At 45.8% G+C, this 13,962-nt stretch overlaps 1 protein-coding gene across 2 annotated transcripts in view; it reads left to right on the top strand.

The window, feature by feature from the left end:
- The first annotated feature begins 11,940 nt into the window (after positions 1-11,940).
- The window catches only part of prdm1b (PR domain containing 1b, with ZNF domain), a 12,469-nt gene continuing 10,447 nt past the window's right edge, over positions 11,941-13,962 (top strand). The window contains exons 1-2 of one of the 2 annotated variants that reach the window (XM_035620541.2): positions 11,941-12,489; positions 12,934-13,273. In XM_035620541.2, the coding sequence (XP_035476434.2) occupies positions 13,103-13,273 (171 nt within the window). In that variant the 5' untranslated portion in view covers positions 11,941-12,489; positions 12,934-13,102. Of the gene's footprint in view, positions 12,490-12,586; positions 13,274-13,962 lie in introns of those variants that run through there. The other variant, XM_035620542.2, reaches the window with a different exon arrangement.

The following is a 13,962-nucleotide window of genomic DNA, read 5'->3' on the forward strand; positions in this document are numbered from 1 at the left end:
AAATGATGCGGCACGATCCTGGGACGTCCGAGTGACGTCATGCGCACGCGGCACAGTACGTGTGCTCGCGCGCATATGCCCACGTGAAAAAGTTGGAACACCCCCCCCCAAAACCGAAACATAACACCTGATCTAAGCCTTAAACTTAGAGACGGTGGAATACATAAAACAAAAAAAAGGGAAAGCAAAAGAAAGAAAATGCGAAGTGCCACCAGGGGAGAATCTGAAATAAAGGGGAAGTGTCTGCATTTAATACAATAACTTGCAAGTGAGGAGTTTGGCCATAAGCAGTGAATAACTTTCATGAAAATAAAAAAATAAAAAATTATAGGTTCAAACTGATTGATATCTTTGCAGGCCTTTTAGAAACCCGTAGGCTGCTATGAACCGTCACTGTCATTGTATTGGACAGGCCTTTATTTGTTATCTACGATGAAAAGATTCATAATTTTGTCTACTAGATGTCAGAAAGAAAAAGAAGAATCACAATTCCCTCGCAACCTAGGACAACAGGACAACCTAGGCTATCAGAATGTGTAGGCTTCAGGGATATCACATGGATGTCTAAATAGTTATATGACCATAAAGACAAAAGAGAAAACCAAATGGAAATTGACTCTCACAGACATTCATTGTAATGACGCACCAAACAACAATGATGACGATGTTTTCCCTCTTGAAAGCTGTTCTTTGAAGCCTGTGCTATAAGGGAACACAATTCAAAACATTATTTCTAATGTAAATCAAAAGCTATGTACTTTTTTCCACAAATGAGTCCTTCGATTTTTCAACCAAAAAGTCCAAGCAGTTCCTTGTCCGCAGTGACACAGAGGAGTGTCAGTAGAAGTAGTAGTAGGAGTAAACAGGAGGAGTGAGAGGTCCTGTTTTCAGTGTTAAATCTTTGTCTGATTGGTAGAAGTCAGTAACAAAGCCTCTGATTGGTCAAAGGTCCAAAATGGACGGCTAGAATCTCCGATAACAACAACAGGAGCCTTTCACGTCTTGAAAAACGGGATGGAAATGGTCCTCAAAGTCATTCAACGTTGGATTTGTCATCATGGACGTGTTGTTCAAAGTCTCCGGGAAGACAGCCAAGTTCCAGGCCGAACTACAAATCTTCTGAGAGGGCCACGAGCGCACGAGCGTTAGCTTCCCGTCAAAACAAACCGTAAGTTGCACGAACTGATCAAATGTCACGAGGTCCTTTGTTACGTGACGCATTTTCTTTTTACACGAAGCAGAAGGTCGGCGGTTCGATCACCGGCTGGTCCGGCCCACATGCCGCGGTGTTCTTGTGCAAGACACTGAACCCCCCCTGTTGACGGTGTGCGAATGTGTTGTGATAGGATAAACGCTGCATTTGGGAGTTGGGTGTGAATGTGTGTGAGTGGGTGAACTCAACTTGCACTGTGAAGCACTGTGATTGGTCAATGAGACTTACAAAAGCCCCATATAATATATATTTGACGAGCTTACGTTTGCAGACGTTTTGCAGGTCACCCACACATGCTGACTTCAATGATTCATCTTTTACCTGGAATATCTATTATATCCGTCTGCTAATCATTAAATTCTAAAGCTTTCATAAAAAGAAAGCATTTGCTAGATGGAAAATAACTGTGTTGTGGTGTCGTCCGTCCCCCCCCCCCCCCCCCCCCCCCCCCCCCCATTTCAAATTGGTTCAAAACAAAAGGCTGACGAACCTGTTAGTCTAATATTATTAAATTTTATCTCTTCCACTTAACTATGATTTCCTTGTGCGTGGCAGCGTTACCGGCAGTAAATTACCTCACTCGTCATGTGATAATAAATAAAGGCCTTGCATGTGTATGCCGGTCCAGGGTTGTGTAATTTAGCAGTTGGACACGAAATGATCAAAACAACAAGCGTATTTATGTTTCGGTCTTGGACGAGGTTCTGTAAATGTAAATGTCTGTGCTGCTGATGGCGGCGCGTGCGGATGCAGCGGCCCCTCTCGGTCCCGATAGTGCGGCGCTTTCTTTTATTTCTAACTCTTCTTCATTACGTATCTTATTTTTCTGTTTTGGTTTTGTTATTTTTTTGTTTTGTACTATTGCACCGCGGGTGCGGGACCAACGGTTTTTCAATTCCTCTGTATGTCTGGAACAATACCGCAGGAATTGACAATAAAGTGGACTTGACTTGACTTGACTGTATCAATAGAATTAGAATTAGACAGCCTTTATTGTCATTGCACAGGAGAAAAAAAAACTGTACAACAAAATTGAGATTTGCCATACCTCTGAAAACAGTGTAAGAATCTGAACAGGGACCAATAAATACGAGACTATACAGTAGTTAAAGTAAATCAATAAAGTTATATGAGTTACTTTCTGACACCACAACGCCACAACCGTTAATAGTCACGGGGTCCTGTTCCAGTCCCAAGTTATTCCACGACATTTATTGTGTTGTTGTTGTGACTTTAGCCGTAACAGGTTTGAAACAACCTGTTGGGACATTGAACTCCCCCCCCCCCCCCCCCGAGTTGTAAAGGGCTGAGACTGAGACACACTCACACACAGAGCGAGAGAGAAAGAACAAAAACAGAGTTTCAGACGTGTAATCTGTCTAATCCACAAAGCTGTGAAAACGACTGGGGAGAAGAAGAAAAATGGGGGGGGGGAGGGGGTTAGAGGGCTAATTTCAAACTAATTTAGCTAAGGTGATTAAGTGAGACCGGCTTGATGAGAAAATAAGCTGTTAGAAGGCCTCTGACCTTGTTTCGGTGTGTTGCAGACAGTAATATGACTACATAGTCAACATACAGTGTATAGCCATATGTAGCCATGGACAATAGCCACACCTAATTCATGTGAAGATGAATTCTGATCAAAAAACTTTTTTTTTTGCTTATTCATGACCTTTTTGTATTTTGTCTGTTTTTCTGTTCCGCATATTAATCTGCCCTGTGATTGGCTCGTAGCCTTTCCGTGGTGTATCCCGACTCTCCCCCAATGTCAGCTGGGGTTGACTGTACAGAAAATAGATGGATGGATATAAAACTGCAGTTGCATATGCTCAAACTTCATATGAGCTCACTTACATTGTGGAATAGCGGAACCCAGAAGCAATGATTACGACACAAGAAAAGAGACAACATTTGGTGCCAAAGTAGCCCACTTACTGTAACTCAGTGATGAATCATGGCTTTGGCGATTACCCAACAACTGTATGGCAACAAGTCCTTTAATTGGCAGTAAAGTCTGCAGAGGATCCCTAATCTTTGGGGGCTGTCGGGGATGAAAGTGGACCAGGCCACGCCACGGACAGATGGGCCACTGTCGCAGATATATTTTTGGGGCCCCAGACGGCCTGAGCCATCGCTGAGCCAGCGGCCCGACTGGCTACATGGCCCGGGCCCCGCGTGGCGTGCTGTGCAGATGGGGCCTAATTGGCCGGAGAGACCCAGGTAGTTTGCCAATCTGCGAAGACAGAGAGATTAGATTAGCCATGTCAGATTACGGCAGAGCCCGAGTCAGACAGTGTCCTGTGACGGCCGTGGAGCCCCAGACTCACCCACTGAGAGAGAGGAAGAGGAGAGGAGGAGGGAGGCAGGACGAGCTGTGGATGTTGTGAGAATAAAGGTGTGTGAAACGGTGGAAAGCAGTGTGGGGGGGGGGGGGGGGAAGATGCATTTTAAAAACAAAAATAAAGATGAAAAAGTTCATATTTAGTAACGTCTTTGGGTACATTGTTGTGAAACTGCCCCAAAATACACACATCTGGTTATTAGTAGAAAAAAAAAACTTAAATAAATAGTTGCACATGTAAACACACACACACACACACACACACACACACACAGTGAACAACATTACCCCCCCCCCACCCCCTGTCCCTAACCCCATAGACCTACTCCTGAGCAGATGGTGCCGCCACTGAAACAGATAATCCGTCATTGTTCTGAATATTTTTTGATTATCGTCCCGGTTGTCATTTCAAAATCATACACAAATCACCTCCTAACCTCGGCCTGATCCGGGACTTAGCGCTGCTCTGAGGCTAATATTGTTGGCTTGGGGTCTTAAGCTGTATTGTCATAGAACTGAGAGTGCTATTCCACGCGCTCCTCCTTTTGGAAAATTGACGATGTACAGATTTGTTCAATGTAGAGAACATAAAGAGAGGCTTTTGCGCGCGGGGGAAGGGGGGGGGGGGTTTGAGGAAGGTGTTTACAATTGCTGGCTTGTGCTGCTGCTCACAAGACGGATCAAAATAATCACAAAAATGTGATTATTCTTTTTCACAATTCCTCTGTGAAATATATAGCTCATTCCGAGTTATATTGCGGTTTGTTAATTTATTCTCTTTATGAAGAAAACGCCCTGACTGATACAAAAATATTATATCTGTGCGTCTGCTGAACAAGGCAAACTCCACCCTGGTTTTGTTTTTAATTAGAAATAGAAGAAGCAGTGCAGCCCGCCCTTAAATTAGGGATAATCGATGGGGACCATAGTGGTGGTTGCGGCCTGATGCCAAGTATTGATCTGTGGTTAATGTTTTTGTTCTGCAGTGCGCCTGATGCCCCCGGGACAATAAAAGACCAGTGAGATTAAGACAATTAGCGAGTTGATTGTTATCCAAAAGACGAGAAGGAGAAGAAGAAGATTAAATGAGGAGATTTAGGTCAAAGTGGCGATGTCCAGAAGAGGGATGGATGGATGGAGGAGGGGCAGGGAAAAGGAGGAGGGCAAAGAAAAGGTGGGAGGAGGAGGAGGAGGAAGGAGGAGGAAGGATTGGGGTCAGAGAAACTGATCGCTGTAGTGCGGGAGGTGGCCTCGGCCCAGGGAAGAGAGTGATGGGGGGAGGGCCCTGATTCCTGGCAAGGCAACATTGGATTAACCCAAAGCGCAAGGTGGGGTGTCACCTACTGTACATCACCTGATTTCCACATTGGGCATGACTGTCTGGGGATTTTCCTTTTGCTGTCTAGACTTCTGACTGAAACAGCACTGGCTGCCGTCATGTTCTTTTTCTTCTTTTCGGTCTTCGCTCGCCCGCCCACTCCACTCCCATCCCGTCGCCCCTCCCTTCTATTTTTTTTCCTGGCCCGCCTAATTAGCAGACATTTTTATTGATCCGCTGGATTTGGTGCTGAAAATCCCCTTCTCTGTCTGCCAGACAGATCTTGGCTAAAGTCTCCCTCTTTAGCTGGTGGTCTGTGAGATTGGGAAAAGGGGGGGGGGGGGGCAGAACAGGGGCCCACCTGTTGACCACAAGCCCAAAGCGTGCAGACTTTCATATTCCTCTTCTCCCCACCACACCCTCTTCGAGTCGCCCAGTACCTTCTGTAGCCGCCCCGTGGGCCCCTCACTCGACTTGTCATCGGACCACATGTCATCCGGGCCTGCTCGTTATTAATCGCACGTGTTGCAGGGGATGACTGTCAATAATTGGAGTTTGAGGCCCGTGGACTCTCATTAGTACAGGAAGTGGGGGATTGAGATAAACGCCCTCTGATAATTAAGTGGTAAGGATGGATTAAGGAAAGCATTATGAACCGCAAATTAGCCGCCGCACACTGCAGGCTAATAAGCCCACATCTGCTGACGGCGCGTTGCTTTTGTGGGCTGTCGTTCCGTGCAGTAAATATAGATTACACCTGCGCTAAGTTACGAGCAAACACCCTCTCTTTCCTCTGACAGAGGCAGCAAGAAGCAGAAACAGACTCAAGACAGATGCTGCTATTATTTTTTCTCAATCAATCTGCAGTGTTTCACAGTGTCTGCACTATGGGATCATTAAATGGCATTTGTGGAAAGGATCAAAGTCAATTTATTCTTTACGGTACTCTACTTGCCTCTACTGTACGTACGTTTACTCGCGGTTCTTTAATTTAGAACCGCTATTACTCATCTATATTTATCAGATTAAGATTAATTTGTAAAACTGTGGGTGTAATGTTGTTTGCGTGCCAAGACATATTTTTGAGGAACAGTGCGAGAGATTGCAATCTGAAATCTCAAGCCCAAATATGCAAATGAACCCCGACCAGTGTGTTCCTCTTCTTGCTGCGTCTAAGTGTGAACATTCACATGTCTAAACAGTGAGAATCACAGCATCAACTTAGAGATACTTCTCGCATACTTCCGATTAAGCCACTTGTCACTGCAGATATCTCTTAATATGTTTAGAAGACAAGAGCTAAAAGACTTGTCGTGGTTTTATTTTTTTGCCGGTACACGACCAAGTTTGTAGCATCTGCATGCTAAAATATAGAGTAAAATTGAATTTAACGCTGCAGTTTGGATTGTGTACAGCATGCATGGCTAAATGGGACAACAAAACATGACATTTTATTACGGGAGAGGACAGAGTGTTTTCAAACCTCTGGCTCATCTTGTCTTCCTCCTTCATGGCGTGCAACGCAGAAGAGGTGTGAAAATGACAGGGGTTATTTGTGGTCCGTCGCCGTCCGCGTCTGAGAAACTTCGCCTCCTGACGTGCTGGTGACAAAGTGTGAGCTCTCACTTTGCGCTAAACTTGTTGACGTGCAAATAGCTGAAAAAAAAAAGATGCTCGACGGCGTGCAAATCTGTGTTGATTTCTGCTGCAGGCATTGACTGACATAGCTGCAGGAAAGCTCCGACGTTTTGTAGCGTGAGTTCTCATTGCAACTTCAAGTCATCGATTGACTGCTTTGCAAAAAAAAAAACAAAGTCAGAAAGACGCAGGCCTCAACCAACACATGCTCTGAATAAATTCACTGTCTGCAACTCATCCTGCAGCGCAGTGTGCTTGCAACAGGATGAAGCAACGGTTATCAGCCAATAATAGCCATGACTTTGGCTTAAGGGTGAACATATATTTTATATATATATATATATATACCTTAATCATCACGCGAACATGTCAGCATTTGTGCTAGTAAGTTTAATAAAGCCGAAATAAAGATCATAAAAGTCACTTCAAGGGCACAAATACAGTATGACAAGTGTTATGCACACACCAGTGTCACTGCCTTTAACTGCTTGGGCTTTGCCAATAATTGAAATAGCAGATTATTACATTTTCATTGTTTGAATTTTCACTTGCACGGATGCACAACTTTTAATGTCGAACCTAATTTGTTCTTCCTCCGCCGATGCTGTCGGTTCGCTCGTATACCTGTGAGGAGTGTGTGTCACCGGTTTCCTAAGAATCGAGTGTATGGCTGCACAGAATCCAGATGAAGAGCAACACTTTACACTAATCTTGAAACAGATGGAGAAAAAGAGGATTTAAGTTGTTTTTTTAATAACCTCCTATGGTAAAAAAAAAAAAACAACCACTTGACAACACTTAAGGAGCTGTCGACTCTCATGTATTGAAAATACATCAAGATTAACACTGTGTCCTTGTGTTTCAAATCACACCTGGATTATATATGTTGACCCCCTTGACCTTTAAATACCATATAGGATTTTTTTCCTCCCCCATATGCAAACATGATTGCTTCCATAAGCTTCGAAATGACTCTTATCTGTCATTTAGTTGTCCTTGCGACACAAAGGGGCCTCTCGTCCGAAGCAATTTACCAGGTCAAACGAATTCAGAATTATCTGGACAAACACAGATGTGTGTCAAGTTATACTGTACATTATTTCCAAACTGGACATCTGTTGACAAACAAATAATCTGTTTTAAATATTCCTCCTGTGGCACAATATTGCTAAAAGAAAAATGATGACAAATGATTTTTGTCATCACCCTCCAACATACAGTACACACACAAACACACACACACACACACACACACACACTGACAACAAAGGGACTTCCAACCCCTGATGACCTCTGCCCATTGAGAAAATAACCCTGGCAAAACAAAGATGCTTCCAGGAAAAACAACTGTTAGTGATGAAATGCAATAATCTAATCTTACATATTTAAGGTTCAGATAGCCGGGATAATCCCGCGGGATCTGCTGGAAAATTAAGCTGGCCACATTGAGTAAACACAAACAACCTCCCCCGAGAGTGACGTTTCTCTCGCCACTTCCTGGTAAAGTGGGTGCGGCTGTTGCCAGGGACGACAACTACACCGCCGCAGCAACAATGCATTATAGAGCGAATAATCCTCTTTTTTGTTTTATCCGCTGCTCAGCTGTTTGCTGTTTACCACAAGAGCAGAACAGGATCAGCCTCGAGCGACGGGTGCGGGCGGCAGAATAAAGAAACGACTGGGGACACCTTAAAAAATGAATTTGAAAATCGATGTTAACATTGTCGTCACATATCCCAGAGTTTTCGCATATTGTGGGGCGGGGGCGTGCTTCCGCCTCGGAGGCGCGGCGTGTTCACTTTTCTGACGTGTGGCCAGGCAGCTGTGAACAATGTGAGCTGTCACATTTTTTTTCCATGACTGGACTATTTCCACTTTCAGTGTCAGCGAAAGGAAAAAAACACCGATCCCAGATCTCAACGCGGCAACATTACTGACAGCAACTTATCCGCCGTGGCATTGCGAAATTCCTGTCCCCCCTCACTGACTTTGTTTTCCCCGCGGTGGATTACCAGCAAAAGAGCATAAAACTCACAAGATCTCACAAACTCCCGGCTTTGTTGTGATCGTCTGGAGATGTTGACGATAGTGGCGGTGATGATGGCAACCAAATATCCCCTGGCTTGTTTTTTCAAAGTGTAAAAATAGATGTCTCGTGTGGTGTATGAATCACCAGGTATTAAAATCCAAAACAAATACGGTGACTGATGATCGACGATGATATTTCATTTTCTTCTGTACAGTCACACATGAAATCTGCTCCTGGGGTTTCTGTCTTCCGACTGACTTGTGGCATATGTTTTCTAATTGACTGGTTAAAATCATTTTGAGTAGCTTCCTTTTTTTTTTTGAACAGCGTGCTCCTGCCGCAATTCTGCCCCGCTGAGCGCTCAACAACCGTCACGTGGGTTGAAATGTTGCGTGTGCATTCGCAGTCCCCAGGGGATGAACTCCACTGACTTGGTCCGCTTCCTCTCGTGGCGCCATGAGGTTATTTGTGTGGTTTTCGGTGAAATGCTGACAACAATTATCAGTCTGACAACAATCTGATTGTCCCCTCTTGTCGACGCCTATCACTTTTCATCTACAAAAACGACAAAAATGTACGCAGACCAATGACATCCCCCTCAGCTGTGCTCTGTACGCGTGGCTGAACGACTCGCGGTGTTGCGTAACAGCTCCTCGGACAGCAGCAGCGTTGCTCTTTGTCAGGTGACCAAAAGCAAAACTGAACAGCACACCCAGCGACTAGCAGTCCCCGGATGACTGGATGCTCCGATGGTGACTCGCACAGGATCGGCGGCTGATGAGCGGATCCATTTCTGAAACTGCAGTTTGCCTCTCGAACTCTCTCCCTGTCACACGGCAAACGTATGGAAGGCGTTAGTCAGGTCAGGGCAGAGCAGCATTTCCCATATTGCACAATGCTTTGCAGTGAACGTCAGGATACGTCGCGGAACATTGTACTCTGACGCTGACAAGTGGGGGCACTGCCGCGGCTCATTCCTCCCACTGCTGGAGGCCGCCTCTCACCTTTCACCGACCACGCCTTCAGCGCGCAAACATTACCTGACAAGAACCCAATCTGAGAGGAGATAGTCGTGATTCCCCCACAGAATGATCAGTATCTTTCAAGTGAGGCATCTTTTCCTCACACAAACTCCCAAAATTCCCCTTGTACGTGCGCCTGATACATTCTGCCTGTGTGTCACTGCGGCAGATGACGGCATTATTTCGGATTCCACGCTACGAGGACCTTAGCAATTCCGAGAGCGAGGCGTTTAGTTGTGAGAGTACGCCTGGCTGCTCAGCGAGTCGTAAAAGTAAAAAACAATGAATATGTCAACCATCAACCCTGGCCCTGTCGGTGTGCTCGGCGCGTAGCATCTGACTTGACGGGCGTCGTGTCACCACCGTGTCGCCGCGTGCGGCGCGGGCGCGGTCGCGGTCGCGGTCGCGGGGCCTCACGAGACGCGCGTCGTCGCTTTCAAAATTGCATTTCGCAACAACCTTTTTCTGAGCCCTGCTCCGTCAATCGATGCCCATTGGTGGAGGGCAGGGCGTGCGACGGGACTCGGGGAGGCGGAGGCTCGGTGGAATCAGTGTTTATTCATGGGTGAACAACAGGATTATTCACTTTGTAACTCCTAATTGCCCTATTTGTTGTCGTAGCTTAGCTGAACGGATATGCTACTCCTTGATCGACGCCCGCATCTTTATCATACTCATGATTCAATACTCTCACGTGACATATGTGTGATTTGTGGAATTTGGTTATCATCATAGGTGAACTGCAAGGGTTTTGTTTGTTTTTTAGGTGAAATCCGCATCAGGGTGTGATGTCATTCACTTGTATGGATCCAGGCTTGGTAGAGCAGGTGGCAGCTTTCGCTGCACTATTACTGGCACGAGAGCAGAATTAGACTGTTGCGTGGCGACAGGTGTTCGTTTAAAACCCCCGACTGTTACAAAAATGGCCAGCATCACGTCTCAGGCCGCAGGCCTCTGGTCGATTCTCTCCGTCAGCTTCCATGTAGGTGACCTCAGGTCCTTCTCTCTCCACTTATCCTTTTCGTCTTTTTTCGTCCGCTGGCTTCCCTCCCTCTTCGTGCTCATAGATCCGGCGTCCCCCTGGCCCCGTGAGCGAGTGAGCTTTCCCTCCGTGGAAAGAGACTAAGTCTGCGACCATGTAATGTGCCGGATGTGTGTCAAGGAGTGAGATGCGTTGCACAGCCTGCTGTCCCGGAGCGACGGGTCTTTAGCCTCTGAGCCCTGAGCCTGAATCCAGACTGTCTGCAAATTAGAGAAATTAGCCCAGGGTCAGTGAAAGAACCCAAATCCCTCCCCTCCCTCCACACACACACACACACACACACACACACACAAACACACTTATACGACCACCCTTGACCCCCCCACGCCACACTGGAAGCTCAAATCTTGGAAAAGCATTCTGGCCATATGGCAAAAGATTTCCTATTTAACCAGCAAGGTTATGAAAGAAGGATTTTTTAAATTTTTTCTGTTCATCTTTATCTTTAACTACGATGTGCAAAAATCATATTCTTTATCAGGTGCTGCTTAATAAGCTCTCAGAGGGTCCCGTTCAACGTTAAGCCCGTAAATTATGTAACATTTCGTAAATTTGCATAAATATACATGCTGTCAATTGCAGTGATAAAAACTTGCTCAGTTATGATTGTCAGCAATAATAAAAATGATTGTAACTGATGGTTCAGATCTGAAATGTGAGAAATGTATAAACCTCAATTTGTCTTATTTCTTTATTTCACATGTGATGAACTTGATAGACTCACATATAGGCACATGTGCCGTCCACATGTTTTTCATACGTAAAATGCCACATTTCACGAATGAAAACATCAATTTCACTTGTGCTTTCTAAAGCAGGTCACAACTTCAAATATAGAAAGGTCACGTTCTCTTTTTTTAACCCTCCATATGCTGTTTGATCTGCTCTCTCCTGTCCTGCCTATCTTTAGGCAGACCGCCAGGTGAGGCGACCCAAAGCTCCACACTGTGTGTGTGTGTGTGTGTGTGTGTGTGTGTGTGTGTGTGCGCGTGTGTGCGTGTCTGAAAGTAAATGGGACAAGGTGTCTAAGTCTCTTTACATGTGCACTGGGATGACCTGCCCTACATCTGTACAATCTGCACCTCTAAATAAACACCAATCGGCACAGCGCATGTGTTTGCGTGTTCAAAAGACGAGGAGGAGAAAACAAAATACTGTTATGTACATGTAAAAATGTGAGGATCGGATAGATACGAAAGGTCTTTTATTCAATTCAAAACAAAGTATGAAAATTGTGCTCATGCACATTTGTAATGGTTTATTCGCTGTGTGTGTGTGTGTGTGTGTGTGTGTGTGTGTGTGTGTGTGTGTGTGTGAGCAGGGTCTCGGGGGTCTTTGGTTAAAGACGTTCTACAGTGAGATGTAGGTCAAGGAGATACAGTGGCAGCAGATTGCTCATTAAGTGCCAAACCAAGCAAAAGTCTCCGAGTGTGTTTTTCATTGGCAACAGGCCGGCCATCTGCTCCCCCTTTATTCGTTCATTAGCATGTCTTCTTTGTGTGCGCGTGGACGTGTGCATGTATCTGTGTGCGAGCATTCATCACAACAGCGCTCGCCGGCCAATAAGTGTGCAACGTCACGGGTGTTGTTGTCCAAAGCCAACAGTTGTGTGTCAGATGGCTCGGTCACGTGACCGCGGCGGCTCGCCATTGGCCGGCGCGTTGAGCTAAAAGAGCTTGCCGCAATCCGGGCTCGTGAGTTTTTCTCCGGTGACAGTGACTGCGAGGAGAGTGCGGATACCCCAAAGGATCTAACTGCGAGGAATCCCCGAAGAAACCCGGGAGAAGGCGAACAGAGTATAAAGGAGCGGAAGGAGACAAGAAAAACAATTAAGGGATGACATAGCCAAAGAAATGAGGATCCTACAGCTGAATGAATGTGTGAAAGTAAGTCATATCTTATTTATTCATTTTCTTTGCACCCGGGGGAATAACCTTGAATAGCCTAAAAGATGGATAGATGACACAGAATGAGCAAGAAAAGGACGAGCTGACCTTTTTGGCCGCTTTAAAAATTGGCTGGTTAAACTGAACGGGCAACACCGGGATGGAGGCCAAGAGCGCTGTCAATGAACTTTGGCTCTTCATGACTGGAAGTGGCAGCTTGGGTAATGAACGACTGCCTGACACGGAACAAAAGTGAATCCTGGAAAATAGTCTGGCCATTACTTTAAGGTCACGCGATAATGTAAATGTAAAGTTGATGTCAGGAGCAGACCTTATTCTCATTTAACATCTTGTCAAGATGCTTTCTTGCGACACAATGTCTTGTATTGCTCTCCAAATATGCAAATGTATAACATTCTCTCTCTTCCCACCGTCCTCTCTCAGATCTCGTGCTTCAACCAAAACAACTGACAACACAAGGGGAGCTGTCCCGACCCAACCAAAGTACTTTTTTTTTATGCCAAAGCAACTCCAACCAAACAGAACAAAAAAACCAAACTGAACATCCCCGAAGCCTGAGCCCAGCACCTACGGCACATTGCATATTGTCGAGATGAAGCTGGATAACGCGCCAGGAGACATGAGCGGCTGGAGGGAGCTGGACTTCGCCCTCAACTGCACCTACATTGTGCCCGACCAGGTGTCGGACCCCGGTTTCAGCCTGCCCAAAGCCATGACCTCCGTCCCGCGCAATCTCACCTTCGAGTACGGCGCAGACAATGAGGTGAGACTTTCCTTCGACGTGTTCATCCATCGGGTTATAGCTTTTTTTGTCATTCAAACAAAAAACGACGCACGATCCATAATCAGCGTGCGGAGGCAGCCAGGCAACGCAACCGATGTTGCAGATCATGAAAAACAGCATATAAACCACAAGCCGACCCCTCAGAGTAAGTCACTGTCCCTGATGGTGTATTCGTTTTTTGTGAGATTACAGCTTTACGCTTTTGACATAATAATAATTCGGTCTTACATAATAATTCTGTTGGGCCATCTGCATTGGGTTTTCGTGGAACAAAAGATCTGATGACTAATGAGTTCTTCACAAATACAGTAGCCTGCACAGGGTGTGTGTGTGTGTGTGTGTGTGTGTGTGTGTGTGTGTGTGTGTGTGGGGGGGGGGGGGGGGGGGGGGATTGGACATGAGGCCACTGGCAGCTTGAGGTCAGGGGCCTTTCTATGTCTTCTGTCCACCTTCACTTCCATTACGTGGCCCAAATGTTTGAGCCAGTGCCCACACACATAACACATGTAAGTATGCGTGCAGGCATTCTCTTAAACACACTCACACACACACACACACACACACACACACACACACACACGCACGCGCGCACACAGAATAAGATGTCAGGGATCAGCTTGGAAATCTACCAGGTTAACCAATTTGACTTCGAGACTTTCCTCTCGTCT

Source organism: Scophthalmus maximus, chromosome 22 (assembly GCF_022379125.1).
Source record: "Scophthalmus maximus strain ysfricsl-2021 chromosome 22, ASM2237912v1, whole genome shotgun sequence".
In the NCBI taxonomy this organism is placed as follows: domain Eukaryota; kingdom Metazoa; phylum Chordata; class Actinopteri; order Pleuronectiformes; family Scophthalmidae; genus Scophthalmus; species Scophthalmus maximus.